Here is an 18,443-nt window from a genome sequence, read left to right as displayed (position 1 = left end):
CCTCATTTTTGACAGGCTAGATAACATATTAATAAAATGTTTAATCATGTAGCTTTGAACTACTTAATCTGAAATTCCAGATCAGCTTTAATGGAAGTGAAGGGAAACACAGTAGGAGGAGAAGATATTCTGGATCTGATAGTGACTCAGTCTCAGAAAGAAAACGACCAAAAAAACGTGGAAGACCGAGAACTATTCCTCGAGAAAATATTAAAGGATTTAGTGATGCAGAGATTAGGCGGTAAGATGTGGGGGGACATGCATGTTGAAAGGGACAAAACTTTTTTCTGGTCATTTTAGAGTTTGAAAATATGGAAACGAGTCTATTTTGCATTTATTTAGTTTAAATTTTTTATTCTAGGCATTTAAGGCTTTACTCTTGAGTAGTTTGGGATGCTGATGTAAGGAACTATTATGTGCAGAATTTGAACTTATTTTGGTGAGGAATAACTTGAGTTAAAAAAATGTTCTACAAAAAGGTTCAGTGAGTTTTGGTTTTTTAAATTTCTTGCCATTGTATTTGTGTTAATGTTATATGAGGCATTTTAAAACTAAAAAAAGATAAATAAATTTATATGTTGTTGTGGTTTAACCTCGGTAGGCAGCTAAGCACCACACAGCTGCTTGCTCAGTCTCCTCCAGAGGGGCTGGGGAGAGAATCAGAAGGGTAGAAATGAGAAAACTTGTAGGTTGAGATAAAGACAGTTTAATTGGGAAAGCAAAAGCCACATGCACAAGAAAAGCAAAACAAGGAATTCATCCACCACTTCCCACTAGCAAGCATTTACCCATTTCCTGGAAAACAGGGCTTCACCATATGTAACAGTTACTTGGGAAGACAGATACCATAACACCAAACATTCCCTCTCCCTCCTTCTACACAGTTTTTATTGCCGAGCATGACACCATATGGTCTGGAATAACCCTTTGGTCAGTTGGGGTCAGCTGTCCCAGCTGTGTTCCCTCTCAACTTCTTGTGCACCCCCAGCCTACTCACTGGTGGGGTGGTATGATAAACAGCAAAGGCCTTGATGCTGTGAAAACACTGTTAAGCAAGAGCTGAAACATTAGCATGTTATTACAATGTTTTGGTCACAAATCCAAAACATACTAGCAGATATGGTGCTCTGAACAAAATTAACTTTATCTCAGCAAAACCCAGTACATAAGTGAATCTGTGCAGCTGGTCCCACAATATTTGATGCTAAAAATACTTGGGAGAAGGAATAGAAATTGTTTTGCTTTACTTTGGTTTTTGAAATGCTACTTTGCTTCTGTAATTTAAGTATTCGTTTTTCTCTAAAATACTGTACAGCTTATAAAATATTTTTGATTATATAAATAACCTTTAAGAGCCTTGTTTCCTTTTCATTTTATCTAATATATAATGGTTTGCTGCTTTTGTCAAGGGTATTCTTGTGCTTACATTCCTTTATCTTTCATGTTATGTTTTCCTAAGTCTTAAAATCACCTTAAAATTGCCGCTAGCTTCTCTTTATTATGAGAGACCTAACATAATATCTGAATTCTCAATTTACTATAAATCCACATTTGATTTTTATGATTAGACACATCACATTGCTGAATTTTTTGTCATGTGAAACTAATTAGTAAAGTAACTTTTGAAAGAAATTGTATCTTCTGTTGTTTTATTTATATAATTTATTAAAACAAATAGATCTCTGGTTTTAAATGTGGGTTGTCTTCATATAATAAGCCATCCTAGTCTCTCTAGTTCTTATTTTCTTTGCATTGTCCACATAGCCTTGTACTAAGACTTTACATGTACATTTTTAAAACCAGTGTAGTTAAGCATACATTTTTTAAATTGCAAAATTATTTTCTGTTATTAGGTTTATAAAGAGTTACAAGAAATTTGGTGGCCCACTTGAAAGGTAAACTAATTTGCTTATATTTGTATAGCAACTTGGTACCTTGTTTCTATTAAAATTAAACACTACACCAAGAAACCTTAGGTTAAAAGGAAATAGTGTGCCTAATCTTTTGCCTGTACTATGACATGAATTTAAATTATTTTTTTCCTTTCATCGTATATGGTATATATGTACACAGCCAGTTTGACAAATCTTTACATTTTGCAAGACTGCTTGCTTTTTCTTTATACTTAACCTACTATTCTGTTAATTCTGCTTTAGTGACAGTCATTCAGGTTTTTTTGTTTGATAAGTGAATAAAACCATAGACTTAATAATGGTTCCTTTTCTATTTAAAAGAATGTGTTGAAATGTAACTCAAAACTGCATTGATAGGATCCTTTATATTTCCTGTTGTATAGTCCTTTATGTGAAATACCCTTTTTTATAGTTTCTGTATTCTTTTCTTTAGCTGCTTTTAACTGCATGCATTAAAATTTTACACAGCAAGTGTGGATGAATGATAACTTACAGGATCACTTTTCTAGTTTCAAAATCTGAAGGAGTCATTCATAATACTAAAGTTTTAGAGCTGTAAAAACATATTTGTTTTCTTCCAGGTTAGATGCTATAGCTAGAGATGCTGAGCTAGTTGATAAATCTGAGCTAGACCTTAGACGTCTGGGAGAACTTGTACATAATGGATGCATTAAGGCTTTAAAGGACAATTCCTTTGGCCAAGAAAGAGCAGGTAAAGTGTATTTGGGGCTGGGGGAGAGGAATAAAAAGTGTCAAAGAGATATGAATGATTCTTGTACTCTGATTATAACAAAACAATTGTGTTAGGGGAAAACATTAGCAAAATGTTAGCATGCTAGGTGATTTAGAAAAAAGGATTTTAGTAAGAAGACTTTTGTTTTGTTTTTCTTCCCCCTTTCCCTGAGTTGTCATAGTAGAATGCAATATGGTTTTTCTTTACCATGAAATTTAAAATTAATCTGCTAGTATTAACTGGAAGACCTTGAGGTTCTGGTGTTTAATTAAAGCATTTGGTTAAGAAAAATTCATTTCCTATAATTGAATGTCTGCTGCTATAGCATCAAACTTTCTTTTTTTCTCTATGTTTGTCTATAAGACACACATAAAAACTAAATATTTTAATAATTTGTTCCTTTATTTTAAGGAGGTAGATTTGGGAAAGTTAAAGGCCCAACATTCCGAATATCAGGAGTGCAGGTGAATGCAAAGTTAGTTATTTCTCATGAAGAAGAGTTGGCACCATTGCACAAATCCATTCCTGCAGATCCAGAAGAAAGGAAAAGGTATTTTTTTTTCTTCCTAAAGGAACCCATAATGAAGAAAGTTATTCAAGGCTTTTATGAATATATTTAAGCAATCCAGACTGAGTACACTGGGACACCCATGCCACTCCATTACCTCTAAAAACTGGCAGCAGAAATCTGCTCCACATTCTTTCTTTATTCTTTCCTCTCTCTCCTTAGAAGCCGGTATTTGCTTTGGCTTCTGAACTGTATTCATTGGGGACTGGGTTCAGTTATTCTTAATTATTCCGGGCTAGAAATCAGACTTGTTGAGGAACTGCTTTGTGTCACCTCTGCCTGAGAGAATGCAATATTTGTCAAAATGGAGCAGATGGTAATTGTTAGTAGTTGTTTAGACCTATGAACTTTTTAGCTTACTACCTTGTGTATCATAGTCCCTAGACTATCTGCTTATTCACTTAGCAGTTACACTTGAGTAATATTCTAAGCTTATCTTCATGGTTAGCCAGTTCTGACTCAGTCCATGGCCACAGATAGATGACTGTTTTTATATCTTAATCTTGATCTCCTTTAAAACATGTTTTGGTACTGATTTGAATAAATATTTTATAGAAATTGTAAGAAAGCCTGATAGTTATGTGGATTACTTACTAAATATACCAGGATCTCAGTAATATATGGCATGTTCTTCTATCCCTTACTAAGTTTGGGAAGTTTGCTTATTTATATTTCTAATTTATTTCTACTAGATATGTCATCCCATGCCACACCAAGGCAGCTCATTTTGATATAGATTGGGGTAAGGAAGATGATTCCAATCTGTTAATAGGTATCTATGAATATGGCTATGGCAGCTGGGAAATGATAAAAATGGATCCTGATCTCAGTTTGACACAGAAGGTATGTCATCTGCAAAATTTCATCAAGGAGTTTTTTATTTAGGTAATAATGTTAATAAGAAGAGTTACTGAAAAAGTTTATTTTATGATAACTGTAATTGCCCAGAAGTTAGGTCAGTTGTACTTCTTTGTATCCTTTTGCTAAACTATTAGATTTTTAAGATTTTGTGTATTCAGTTGAAGAATACCTTCTTAGAGTCTGCTATGATTCTGTATTTCTTTGTGTCTCTATCACTTGAATTCTCTCTTTCATCTTTTGCTTCCCTAGTTTAAATGCTCTAGTTGTGTTAATTTGAATTAATTCCAGACTTTTGGAAGAAGGAGCAGGCAAATCAGGAAGAGTACAAGGATGTTGTTAGGTCATCTAGAGAGAAAATTTAGAAAGGCAAAAGCTCAAATAGAATTCAACCTGGCCACTGCTGTGAAAGATAATAAAAAATGTTTTTACAAATACATTAACATCAAAAGGAGGGCCAGGGAGAATCTCCATTCCTTATTGGATGCAGGGGAAAACGTAACCAAGGATGAGGAAAAGGCAAAGGTACTTAATGCCTTCTTTGCCTCAGTCTTACAGTAAGACCAGTTATCCTCAGAACAACTGACCCCCTAAGCTGATAGACAAGGATAAGGAGCAGAATAGTCCCCCTGTAATCCAGGAGGAGGTAGGTAGTGAGCTGCTGAGCCACTTAGACACTCACAAGTCTATGGGGCCAGATGGGATTCATCCAAGGGTACTGAGGGAGCTGGCAGAAGAGCTCAGTAAGATGCTCTTCATCATTTGTCATCAGTTCTGGCTAACTAGGGAGGTTCCAGATGACTGGAGGTTGACCAATGTGATGCCCAGCTACAAGAAAGGCTGGAAGGAGCATCCAGGGAAGTACAGACCTGTCAGTCTGACCTCGGTATCCAGCAAGGTTAGGGAGCAGATCATCTTGAGTGTGATCACATGGCACATACTGGACAACCAAGGAATCTGACCCAGCCACCATGGGTTTAGGAAATGTAGGTCCTGCCTAACCTGCCTGATCTACTTTTATGACAAGGCAAACTGCCTAGTGGATGAGGAAAAGGCTGTGGATGTGTCTGCTTGGACTTCAGCAAAGCCTTTGATACTGTCTCCCACAGCATTCTCCTGGAAAAGCTGTCAACCCACAGCTTGGACAGGTGCAGTCCTTGATGTGTTAAGAATTGGCTGGATGGCCATGCCCAAGGATCAGTATTGGGCCCAGTCCTGTTTAATACATTTATTGATCTGAATGAGGGGATTGAGGCCACCCTCAGTAAGTTTGCAGATGACACTAAGTTGGGTGGAAGTGTTAATCTGCTGGAGGGTAGGAAGGCTCTGCAGAGGGGTTTAAACAGGCTGGATCAATGGGCCAAGACCAATGGTATTCAGTTCAACAAGGCCAAGTGCTGGGTCCTGCACTTGGGTCACAACAACCCCCTGCAGCGCTACAGGCTTGGGGAAGAGTGTCTGGAAAGCTGCTCAGCAGAAAAGGCCCTGGGGCTGCTGGTTGGCAGCCAGCTGAACATGAGCCAGTGTGTGCCCAGGTGGCCAAGAAGACCAATGGCATCCTGGCTTGTATCAGAAATAGTGTGGGAAGCAGAACCAGGGCAGTAATTGTCCCCCTGTACTCTACACTGGTGAGGCCATACCTTGAGTCCTGTGTTCAGGTTTGGGCCACTCACTTCAAGACAGACATTGAAGTGCTGGAGCGAGTCCAGAGAAGGGCAATGGAGCTGCTGAAGGGTCTAGAGAGTAAGTCATATGAGGAGCGGCTGAGGGAACTGGGGTTGTTTAACCTAGAGGAAAGGAGGCTCAGGGCAGACCTTATCACTCTCTACAACTACCTGAAAGGAGGTTGTAACATGGTGAGAGTCGGCCTCTTTTCCCAGGCAACTTGTGACAGGACAAGAGGATGTGGCCTTAAGCTGTGCCAGGGAGATTATAGTTGGACATCAGGAGAAATTTCTTCATGGAAAGAGTTGTTAAACATTTGAGTGGACTGCCCAGGGAAGTGTTGGAGTCACCATCCCCAGAGGTGTTCAGGAAACGACTGGATGTGACACTTATTGCCATGGTCTAGTTGACAAGGTGATGATTGGTCAAAAGTTAGACTCAATGATCTCAGAGGTCTTTTCCAACCTAAATAATTCTATGAATTCTGTAATTTTATTCTTGATCTTTTGGAGGGAAGTTGGTTTGGGGATTTTGGTCTGGTTTCCCAACCCTGTTTTCTTTGCTTGAAAGTGACTTTCATTTGCAACATGAGAATTGCTGTATTTGTCAGATTAGAAGTAGTGCAATGGCTGCTTAGAAGTAGTAAGAAACACTTAGGGAAATACTGGAGTGAAGCAAACACAATGGTTCTGCCAACCTGTAGCTTTGGGATTTGAGAAGCCAGGGTTGTATATAAATCTGTTTAATGATCTCCTGCCCCTGCCTTCCATTAATTGCTTGTTTTATGAAACCACAATTTCTTTTTCTTTTTTTTTTTTTTTTTGCTTCTGCATATCCTGTGGTAATGAGTTAATGCATTTAGAAGCACACAGCAGAACTAGGAGATCTGTGGATGACAGTGGTACAGGAGCTCTGAATTTTTTAGATGAACTATGAGAGTGGAAACAGAAATCTGAGGCTAGTTTCTTGAACTGACTGTAAATTTTGTGAGAATATTTTCAAGACTACATTAGTTGTATGTTTGAGGAACAATAAAATGGTTAAGTTCTCCATTCCTTGAGGCTGCCTGCATATTGGTCAGGTATAGTTGGAGTGGATTGTTTTTTTATTTATTTTTATTTATTTTTTTTATTCAGCTTTTTCTGTTCTCAATGCTTCACACTAGCAACTTCCTAATCTGATAACGTGTACTTGTATTTGATGCTACCATTGCTCTCCTCAGATTTTACCTGATGACCCAGATAAGAAACCGCAGGCAAAGCAGTTGCAGACCCGTGCAGATTACCTCATTAAATTACTGAATAAAGACCTTGCAAGAAAAGAAGTGCAAAGACTTACTGGTGCAGTAAGTTAAGCTTAATATTCAGTAGCAAATTAATATACCTATGGGAATGTCAGCAGATACTTGTTTTATTCTTAGTTCCACTCTTCTTTGTGTCATTTTTCTCTGTATTGGTAATTGAATTATATGAGACTAACTCAAGGAATGTATTGCAAGTTTAATATTGTTTTTTTCTTCCTTATTTGTAAATATTCTTTACTGTTGCATTAGGCTTGGTGTCCAATCCTGAGAAAAGTGGTGGTCATTAGTGGCAATAACTAAATTGAATGCTTTCTTTAACATAAAAACCAAAATCTTTTTCTGCAACTGTGATGCAAGACACTTGTCAGTTGACATAACAAAGATGCTAATTTACATTCAGGGCAATTCAAAGAGGAAGAAAGCAAGAAGTAAGAAGAATAGAGCAACAAAGGCTGCAAAGATTAAAGAAGAAATAAAAAGTGACTCATCACCACCCTCAGAAAAATCTGATGATGATGAGTATAATGAGGTAAACATCATTCATGTAAAGACTTGAGCATTTTATCTTCTTGAAATGCAATTTTATTTAAAAATCTAAATATAAAACTAATGTTTCTGGCTAATCCATTTTTACTACTGATTATGATTCTTCAGGTAGCAACTTTTGTTCAGGCTCAGGAAAAAAAATCAAGATTGTTTAGAAAGTACAGCATAAATAAACAGTGTTTTGAGACATGCAAGTGAATACTTCTGTGCATGTCAGGGATTTCATTATCACAGAATGGGTCAGGTCATCTAGTCCAACCTCCCTGCTCAAGCTAGGTCCCCTAGAGTATGTTACTCGGGATTGTGACCAGACAGTTCTTGAATATCTCCAGAGAAGGATATTCCACACCCTCTGTGGATAATCTGTTCCATTGCTCAGTCACCCGCACAGTAAAGTTCTTCCTCATGTTCAGGTGGACCTTCCTGTGTTCCAGTTTCTGCCCATTGCCTCTTGTCCTATTGCTTGGCACCACCGAGAAGAGCCTGGCTCCATCCTCTGACACCCTCCCTTCAGATAAGGGGATACTGATAAGGTCCCCTCTCAGATCTTTCCCCTCCAGACTGAAGAGACCCAGCTCCCTCAGTTTTTTTTTCCTAAGTGCGATGCTCCAGTCCCCTAATAATCTTTGTAGCCTTCTGCTGGATTCCCTTCAGGAGTTCCATGTTTCTCTCATACCGAGGAGCCCAAAACTGGACACAGCACTCCAGATGTGCCTCACTAGGACTGAATAGAGTGGCAGGTTCACCTCCCTTGACCTGCTGGCAATGCTCGTCCGAATGCACCCCAGGATACCATTTGCCTTCTTGGCCACAAGGGCACTGCTGGCGCATGGGCAGCTTGTTGTCCACCAGGTCCCCAAGGTCCTTCTCCGCAGAGCTGCTTTCCAGCAGGTCACCCCCAGCCTGTACCGGTGCCTGAGGTTATTCTTACCCATATGCAGGACCCTGCATTTGCCTTGCTGAATTTCAGAAGGTGCCCCCCTGCCCATCTCTCCAACTTGTCGAGGTCCTTCTGAAGGGCTGCACAGCCCTCTGAGGTATCAGCCACTCCTCCCAACTTTGTATCATCAGTGAACTTGCTGAGGAGGCATCTACCCCTTCATCCAAGTTATTGATGAACAAGGTAAACAATACTGAGCCCAGCAATGAATCTTAGGGGACACCAATAGTGACAGGCCTCCAACTAGACTACAACTGATCACAACACTCTGAGACCTGCCTTTCAGCCATGTTCTCGATCTGCCTCACTGTCCACTATGATATGAGGATGTCACAGGAGACTGTTGAAAGCCTTGCTGAAGTCCAGGTGGGCAATATGTACTCCTCTCATCTATCCAGCCAGCTGTCCCATTGTAGAAAGCAATCAGGTTGGGCAAGCATGATTTCCCTTTGGTGAATCCATGCTGACTACTCCTGATCACCTTCTTGTCATCCATGGGGATAGACATGGCCTCCAGAGTGAGGTGCTCCATCACTTTTCCAGGGATTGAGGTGAAGCTGAGTGGCCTGTAGTTCCCTGGGTCCTCCTTCAAAGATGATTGCAAGTGACCTAGCAGTGATGTTTGCCAATTCCTTTAGCACATGTGGATGCATCCCATCAGGGCCCATGGACTTGTTAAGTTTGACTATTATTCAATAGATATTGTTCTAATAGGCTACTCAACTTTGTTATGTTTTTATTACTTTTGATGTTTTCCTTTAGGACTCTGTTTTTGTTGGTTCATTTATTTATCACACAGCAGAAACCACTATAGAGAAGAAAAAAAAAACCCCGACAGATTAGGTTTAGGGGCCACGTTGCACCTAATTTTGTGACTTTGAAAGTAGCTGAAAAGACACTAGATTCTTCAAAGCATCTTTGAAAAAGCAAAAGTTGGAACTCTGTTCCCTTCTCCTGTGACTGTGACTGTTTAATTTGGGGTCAGACAAAAGTTACTGGAACAAAATTACCAGAACAGAAGTCTTTTATCATCACCATGCCCTGAAAAATCAGCTCAGTCTTGTGAGGTCTAGTTCCTTATTGCTTTTATCTCTTTGCAGCTTCACTACTTTTTACAGGAGCAGATTTCTTTGGTAATACAAAAGTTAAATGGATTTAATCTCTCACATGCCCATTACCCCTGCCCAATCAATACTTGTTTTGTGTCACATTAAGGAAATGAGTGAGTAGTCCTCATCTTGTTTTGAAACTGCATCCAGCTCCATTTGATAGGTGTTAAACCTAAGTCTAAAGAAATCACACACAGAAAAAAGTACATTTTAATCTGATGGTTACAAAACTTGTATAGTTAGAAACTCTATTTGATGTGACATATATGCTTGTGTATTTCAGGATGAGATTGTTTCAGTGAAATGTTCACATAAAAAAATAAAAGCAGAAGAAAATGAAGAAAAGCCTGAGCCAGAGATTGGTATAAAGATGGAAGCTGTGGAAAAAAGAGAGATAAGAGAAAAAGAAAATAAGAGGCATTTAAAAAGAGAGAAAAAAGAGGATAAGAAAGAGTTAAAAAGTATTAAAGAAAAGAGAGAAAGCAAACTAAAAGAATCCACACAGAAAGAAAAAGAAGTAAAGGAAGAAAAGGTAACTAGGTTTATTTTTTCTTATATGGCACTAGAAAAGGCCACCAGATTTTTGTGAATGATTTTGAGTTGAAAAGATATTTTGGATCAGTCATTTCATTGAAATTTTTTGAATCATGTGAAGTTTTATTTTTGCCACTTGTAAGTACAAGGACAGGCAAATGAAATAGGAAATTACCTTATTAAAGATCTATAGCTTAGTGGGACTGAGAGTGCAAGTGGTGCAAGAAACTTGTCCATCCTCCTTCTCCATCCCTCTGAGAGAGAAAATAAAAGGTACTATCACTACATGACAGATTTTTCTTTCTTTCTTTTTGTTATTATTGAAGATAATGCAGTGATTGCCTAATTACAGTATAATTTCAGCCCAAAAATAAGGTTTGCTTATCAGATAAATTTTCATGTTTTTTTCTTAGGCAAATGAACTCAAATCTGAAAATAAAGAAAAAAATAAAAAAGTTTCATTGTTGGATATTCCAGTTCATATTACTGCAACTAATGAAACAGTTCCAATTTCAGAAGAATCTGAAGAACTGGATCAGAGGACATTCAGTGTGGTAAGTCCCTTGTTGATAACTTAATGTTTACACTTGATATACTAAATGAGTACAATGTCTGATGTTTTTGATTCTGCTATTAGGTATTATAATACACGTATCTGTTGCCAGTAAAATCTTAGATCAGTGAAGGCTTATCGACACTATACTAAATTCAGTTTTGTTTTCAGGTTAACAGTTTTATTTTATTGCATTTATGCAGTATAGTGAAGAGTATTTGTCTAGTTGTGTGTGCTTTATAGTTTTAAAATACAGACTGTGAAGATACATCCTCAGGAATAATTCATGTCCTTCTTAAAGGCCAGAAATTAATGAATTTTAATGCAGCTGCTGTAGTCTCTGACTTTGCCTTATCAAATACCCCTTTGTTCTTTGTAAGCTAACAAGAGAAAGTTGCTCTTAAAGTATTACAGATTTCCTGCATTAGACAGAGGAAGGAACAAATCCTAAAGTCCTTAGAAATATCTTGCTGGAGTAATATCTCTGATACCAAAAGAATTTCAGTTATATCACTACTTTTGTCCACAATAGAAACAATATTGGAAGAACAAAAGGGAGGTATGTAAGATTTTATAGGCTGATTGGGGACTTTGGAAGGATGCTAAAATTTACTTTGAGCAGCTACTTTTCTGCTGTAAAAGTTCTATCATTCTGCTTTCAACAGTTGTCTGTTACTGCTAGACAGGTTTACTGGGTCTACTGTGGTGCTGGCTGTAAGAAGCAAATGCTCTTGTTTTCTCATCAGTATGGTACTGACTAGTTTACCTATGCAGGGATTGTTGTTTTGCGTTGTTTGTTGTTTTTTTTTTTAATCTAAATGATGTTATAAGTGATTCATCTATAATTTCCAGCATATCTGGTGAGTAGTTAGGTGACTGAAAAATCACACAATTCCCATGTACAATTACGCTTCTCTGTTCACCTCTACACTTAAGCAGTGTACTTTGTAAACTGTCTTTTTAAAAGTTGCTTAAGCTGTGGTTAGTGCAATAGGTAATGTAGCTGCTTAATTATTTAATGGCATGATCTGGTAATGAAACAGCTTAACTGACTTTTGAGTTGTCCCTAGATGTTGACACAGTGATTGTGATCTCCAAAATCCCTCATATTTTTGATTCTGGATATATAGACTTGTCTTCCTTCCTTAGTGGGAGTAATTATAGGTTGGGTTTGAATATAGAACATTTTTTTGTCCAGGCCCTCTGTTCAGGAAAGTATATTTATCATTATGCCATGATCAGATGCAATCTAATTAGCATGTTTATCTTTTCAAATGGAAATTACTGCTGTGGGTTGTTGAGGCTAACTCATTTGACTTCTTGTCTGTCTTGTGACAGGTAAAAATATGCATTTCATCTACCTTGCCATTGTGATTGAATGGTATTTCCAAGCAAAGGTCTATAATTTAAAACATGCTAACTGGTTTATCTGTATTTACTATTAACATGTTTAAATTAGTGTGAAGATTCAAGCATAGACATATTAAATATATCTATGAGTACATGTGTTATCATCACTGTTACTAATTTGGGGACACCTAAACTAGCTTTATCCTAGTACCTGCATAGAACTCAGGCTTAAAAGCTGCACAGAGAAGGAGTGCTGATCCTCTGTTGAATGCCAAGTTTAATTCTTGCAGAAAGTATCTACTTAAAATATATTAAACATTCTCATACCTAATCTTGGCACTGAGTTTGTATAGCTTTCAAGGCTCTAAAAAGTAAAATAACTTATGTCCTATATACTTGTGCTGAAAGTTAAACCCATGATTGTAAAACCTAGTAATTCCTTTCCCTCAGAAAATCTTTTATATTAACTTAGTGCTTTCTTAAATCTTTAATATGTGTTACATACAATTTAATACTTTCATACATAAGTAAGTTTTCAACTGGATTTAAAAAGCTACTTTTCCAAATGAAATTTTATAGTAAAACTAAAAGAGCTGCAAGCAAAGACTCATTTTTCATTTGGCTTACAAAAGTACTGTCTTTGCCTGTGTAAGGGTGAGTCATGTTTTATGATTTTTATATTTTTATTTTTGAATTAATGTATACCTTTTTAAAAAAATTACAGTGCAAAGAAAGAATGAGGCCTGTTAAAGCAGCATTGAAACAATTGGATAGACCAGAGAAAGGCCTTTCTGAAAGGGAACAGCTGGAACATACTAGACAGTGCCTAATCAAAATTGGGGACCACATTACTGAATGTCTAAAGGAGTACACAAATCCTGAACAAATTAAACAGTGGAGAAAGTAAGTTATTCTGCATGATTTTTCTTGAAAAGGGGAAATCCATAATAGCTTATATTAAGTAGAATAATTTTTAATTATTTCTCATTTATTATTCTCCATTTATTTTATTTTTCTGCTGTGTTAAATAAGGACTTATGAAAAGATTATTAAAAGTGGTTACAGCTTTTATTGGTTCCACTTTTTTGTACTTGCATAGCAATGCATTTTGTCCAGTAGGTGGAGTCCTCTTACTTTTTAAAACCAAATGCAAAGAGAAAATAACTGTATTTAGAGTATATTTCATGTTTAGTGGAAAAGAGTTCTTATCATTAAAGAATCTGCCTTTTTCAATATTGACTTTTGGTTTTGGTTTTTATTCATGCTAAAAACAGGCCATTATAAATGTGTGTGTTGAACTTTGAATGATTTTGAGTTGCAGAATCCTTTATTCTTTTTAAAAATATACTCTAAATCATATTAACTGACTTGATAAAAAACCATTTATCATAACATAGAAATGTATTTCAAAATGAAATGTTTTAAGTGTTCTTATGTATCTGTGAGGTGATAACGTTGGAAAAATTGAGGAAAATGTTGGTTTATAAACTTGCTATATTTTGTTGTTAAGTTATTAATGCAGTTAGATTTAGTCTTATCATAATGTGCACTTAATCCTTTATGGTTGCAAATAAGGTTGCACTTCCATATACGAAGCTCAGTCAAGTGTTTCATTTTCTTGCAGACTGTTAACAGAATATTTCTGCTGTTTGTACTTGCTTTATTTTAAAATATTGGGGTGAACTGAAATACAAAAACAATATCCATGTCTTAAAGACACTTTGGTAAATGTTATGTTTCTTTAAATGGAAATTCATAGTAGGATCACAGACTCATAGAATTGTTAAGGTTGGAAAACACCTCGAAAATCATTGAGTCCAACTGTTAACCCAGCACTATCACCGTGTTCACCACTAAACCATGTCTCCAAGTGACACATCCATACATTTTTTGAACAGTTCCAGGGATGGTGATTCCACCACTTTCCTGAGCAGCCTGTTTCAATGCCTGACTACCTTTTCAGTGAAGAATGAGTGTGGTAGAGCTACTGTAATATTAATTAATAGTAATGCTATAGTACCATGTATAGATTATTAAAATATGTGTTTTATTTATCTTTTATAAGACAAAATTTTGTAAAGGTATTCATTATATATTTCTTATACAGGTGTCATTGGGCACACCATTTGCTGGTTTTGTCTAGTTTTGCAAACCACTAGGCCAAAACTATAGTATTTAAATCATCACAGTAAAAGAACAGATAGATGCTTCTTGAGCCTACACACTTGAGATGTTTCTGAACTAAAACCTAGTTAGAACAGTACTATTCTGTAGTCTTTTAAGCATTCCACCTGTAAACTTTGCTAAAAGAATTCTAGACTTTAGATCTGGTGTCTGCAATCACAGAAGCAAATATTGTCTTTAAGGTTTTGGCTTCTTGACACCAAAAGTGTTGTTTTGTTTTGCTTTCTTCATTCATAGCATAGATTAGGATCAAAGATTTTGGCATGCTGCTTCCATCCTCTTTCAGATTTCTCATTTGGTTTCAAAAGCTTTGACCAGGCTCTGGAATTTCTTGGGAAAATCCCGTCCCTGATATCTGTAGGAAATTTGGCACGCAGATAAAATTTTTTATACTGCAAGAGATTTAAAGTTCAGAAGAATCTTTACTGAGTAGTAAATACTCCAGTTTTGTGACATATTTCAAATAATCTTTCAGAAGAATTGCACAACAAATTGAAAACTACATTTTTATGCAATTGCCAAATCGTTCTATTAACAAAACTGCCATTAATACTATTTTTCATGCAGTTTGCATTCTTCAATCATTGTGATAAATATTACAAAATGGCAAATAAATTAATTAATTTCTGAAAAGTTTGAAATACAGCTAAGTAATGTTTGCTGTGCAGCTAGACAGTATTGTGTAACAGACTTTACAATTAATTCAGTTTACTGAAATACTGTTAAAATTATTTCATTTAAGTCCATGTTCTGTTGTACGACACAATAAAAACTAATATATGGAAGAATTATAACCTCTCTTTCTTTTTCCTCAGAAACTTGTGGATTTTTGTCTCTAAGTTTACAGAATTTGATGCCAGAAAGCTGCACAAGCTGTATAAACATGCAATCAAAAAACGCCAAGAATCTCAGGTAATACTTTCAGACTCTCTAAATATACAAAAATATATTCTAAGTTTTATAATTGTTATTATAACTATCAAATGTTTTCACTCAATACATTTTAAATGTATTTTACTGTTCATAGTAAACTAGTTTGTTTTCTTAGAATATTTTCTGAAGAATTCAGATGCAACTTTGGGATTTATCAATGACAGTTTTTGTACTTGTCTCTTTTAGCAGCACAGTGACCAGAATATTAGCAACAACATGAATACACATGTAATTAGAAATCCAGGTAAGAAATCTGGAACATATTATTGTGCTGGATATCTTAAATGGTGGTATGTAAAATGAAATTAACTTAAAACTGTCTCCTAGAACTCCCATACTGATGGATATCATAGGGATAGGCTGACAGCATAACTTCACTAGTTTGCTGATGAAATTCAACTGAACATGGACTGAATTTGGCACTTAGAGATTTTAGTAGCAAGTTATTTGGCCATTCTCTTAAAGTATGCGAATTAATTTTTAAAAACACACACTTTTTTTTATTTAATTTTGAGAAGGGACAGAGACCAACTCAACACTTGTAAACTTCTTGGAGGCTCTATACCTGTTTGTAGCAGTTGTAATGTCACCATATCATAATAAAGATATTCCCTGAAGTTATGGTTAGCAATCAGTTATATGGGATGTCTTTTACTATTGACAATAATACTGTTTTTGTATGCTCCCACATTTGCCTTCTTGTAATACTTTTTTATAACATGTTATATAAAACCTAGAATATGTTATCATGGGTTCAAAATTTATATATAATAATAATAGTATGGTAATAATGAGTATAATGTATTTTAGGAATACCACTAAAAACCTTTCATTAAGAAGGTGTACCTCTAAAACTAGTGTTCTCAATAGGGTTGTCTCCTTAAAGAGGAACTTCCTACCATTCTGTTTCAAATTGCTCTACTAAAGGTACCTGGTTTCTACTCCCTGCTCAATTAGACCACACTGATCTTCTCCATGCAGTCTGTAAGGCTGAAAAATTTAGTTTCTCAGTCCTACATATCTATGTTTCTAGCTTGCTTGCCTTCTATTTCCTTCTGAGGTCTCTCTCAGTTTGCTCACATTACTGCATTTATCTTTCAATCATTTAGATATTGTTTCTGTCAAACTATAACGCCACTTTCACATTGCTTTAAATCTGACAGATAGAAGTGCTGTTTGAATGGGTAAAGAAAATAATTTTTACTGTATGAGGTTTCCTTATACCCTCTGCTTTATTAAACAGGTGTTGAAAGACTGAAGGAGAATACAAACCATGATGACAGTAGCAGGGATAATTCTTCTGATAGACATTTGTCACAGCACTATGATCATCATAAGGACAAGCATCAGGAAGATGCTTATAATAAAAGTGACTCGAGGAAAAGGTCCTATTCAGCCTTCAGCAATGGAAAAGACCACAGAGACTGGGATCACTATAAACAAGACAGCAGGTAAATTGTTCTGTTAAAAATTCCTTTCCTGCTTTTTCAGTATGCTTGTAGTAAACACCAGTGAATCTTTTATAAGTAATGCAAAATTGCAAAGACATTTCTCTTATGCAGTTCTGTTGAATTGACATAATTGTAGTCCTTACTATGTGTTCAGTAATAAGTAAATTTTTCCAGATACTATAGTGATGGTAAACGTAGAAAGCTGGATGACCACAGGAGCAGAGATCACAGGTCAAACCTGGAAGGAAGTTTAAAAGACAGTCGGCCTCATTCAAATCACCGTTCCCATTCAGACCACAGGATACATTCAGATCACCGTTCCACTTCAGAGTATATCCATCATAAATCTTCCAGAGATTATAGGTACCACTCAGACTGGCAAATAGACCACAGAGCTTCTGGTAGTGGCCCAAGGTCACCATTAGATCAGAGGTCTCCTTATGCGTCAAGATCTCCTATAGGACACAGATCTCCATTTGAACACTCATCAGATCACAAAAGTACACCTGAACATACATGGAGTAGCCGGAAAACATAACAAAGACTGACATTTTCTGGACCATCTTTTAGCCATATACAGTAAACTAACACAGTAATTGCCTTATGTGACTTGAAAGATATGGACTGGATATTGTTAGTCACAGTATTGTTACTTCTTTCCAGGATGCAAGGTCTATTATCCCAACAATAGAAAAATATTTTTGTATTTAAAATTTCTGCTGCACTGTGCTGCAAATGTTGGTGGCAGGTGTTTTCTGGGGGGTTTTTCCCCCTCTTTAAGAAATGGAAAATGTTTACTTTTATAGGGACCTCAACACTGCCCCATTCTGACTGAATCTTATAAAACTGGTTTTAGGGTGAATGTAGTTTAAATTATGTTTGCAAATGAGGTTTTAAACACAGACTTGTGATCATGTTTCAGGGAGAAATGAGGAGGAGTTTTTTTGTTTTCTTAGTAAAGAATTCTCAAGAACATTTGTTCATGTTTCAAAGCTATTTATTTACATTGTATACTACACTCACCTTGCCGCTTTGCATCACAAGCTTGAATATTTCTGTACCCATAACTGTAAAATAGCCAGGATTTCTCTTGTTTGTGGTCAGTTGTAATAATGTCTTTTTTCAAAATAAAAGAAATCACTGAATAATATTGCAAACTAATTAAATGAGATTTTTTTTTGCTTGTTCCTTTCCCTACCAACTCAGTCTTTCTTGTCACAGAGTCAATATACTAACACTTTTTAATAAAAATATTTTTATGAAATCACTGTTCAGAATGCAAAAATGGGGATGGGAACCTTTTTATTCCATTTAGTGCCCCTTTTTTATTGGATGCTTCAGATACGTGTTTTGGTTTTGTTTTTCTACTAAACTGACAATATTGTCATTTGTTGTAATGAAATGGGAAATATTCAGATAAACTGTGGTCTGAAAAGTTTTTCAGCCCATGGGTTTTAAAGAAGGCATGTTCAATATCTGAACACTTTTGAATCCAAATCAGACAAAATTTATTGGAAATTTATTGTTTTCCCTCTTGAAATGGGCAATAATGTCAAATGTGCTATGCAGCCAGTCAATATTTTAGATTTGAATGACTTTCTATTACAAGAATTATTACAATACACACTGTATATAGATAACTTCTGTTTGACAAATTAAATTTAAAATGAAATGTGAGCTCTTGTTTTCTGCTGGTGTTTTTCTACAGCATCCATCTTTCTCATGTAACCATAAAAATATTCAACTCTTAAGTACTAAATACACAATATAATTAGGGAAGATAAATGTCTACTCTGGCATCAT

The 18,443-nt window shown here is 36.1% G+C and overlaps 1 protein-coding gene across 9 annotated transcripts in view; it reads left to right on the top strand.

Annotated features, from left to right (window-relative positions):
- Positions 1–18,317, top strand: part of LOC135289175 (chromodomain-helicase-DNA-binding protein 1-like) — a 94,980-nt gene extending 76,663 nt beyond the window's left edge. For 7 of the 9 annotated variants that reach the window (XM_064402598.1, XM_064402605.1, XM_064402606.1 and 4 more), the window contains 14 exons: positions 81–241; positions 1,854–1,895; positions 2,495–2,625; positions 3,058–3,196; positions 3,907–4,057; positions 6,960–7,082; positions 7,441–7,569; positions 9,919–10,167; positions 10,583–10,723; positions 12,797–12,975; positions 15,072–15,168; positions 15,376–15,433; positions 16,433–16,640; positions 16,815–17,790. In XM_064402598.1, the coding sequence (XP_064258668.1) occupies positions 81–241; positions 1,854–1,895; positions 2,495–2,625; positions 3,058–3,196; positions 3,907–4,057; positions 6,960–7,082; positions 7,441–7,569; positions 9,919–10,167; positions 10,583–10,723; positions 12,797–12,975; positions 15,072–15,168; positions 15,376–15,433; positions 16,433–16,640; positions 16,815–17,178 (2,172 nt within the window). In that variant the 3' untranslated portion in view covers positions 17,179–17,790. Of the gene's footprint in view, positions 1–80; positions 242–1,853; positions 1,896–2,494; positions 2,626–3,057; positions 3,197–3,906; positions 4,058–6,959; positions 7,083–7,440; positions 7,570–9,918; positions 10,168–10,582; positions 10,724–12,796; positions 12,976–15,071; positions 15,169–15,375; positions 15,434–16,432; positions 16,641–16,814 lie in introns of all 9 variants that reach the window. The other 2 variants (XM_064402604.1, XM_064402607.1) reach the window with 2 other exon arrangements.
- The last annotated feature ends 126 nt before the right edge of the window (positions 18,318–18,443 follow it).

Source organism: Passer domesticus, chromosome W (genome assembly GCF_036417665.1).
Source record: "Passer domesticus isolate bPasDom1 chromosome W, bPasDom1.hap1, whole genome shotgun sequence".
NCBI classification, from domain to species: Eukaryota; Metazoa; Chordata; class Aves; order Passeriformes; family Passeridae; genus Passer; species Passer domesticus.
Note: the sequence above shows the minus strand (reverse complement) of the source record. Positions and strands in the feature narration are given on the sequence as shown.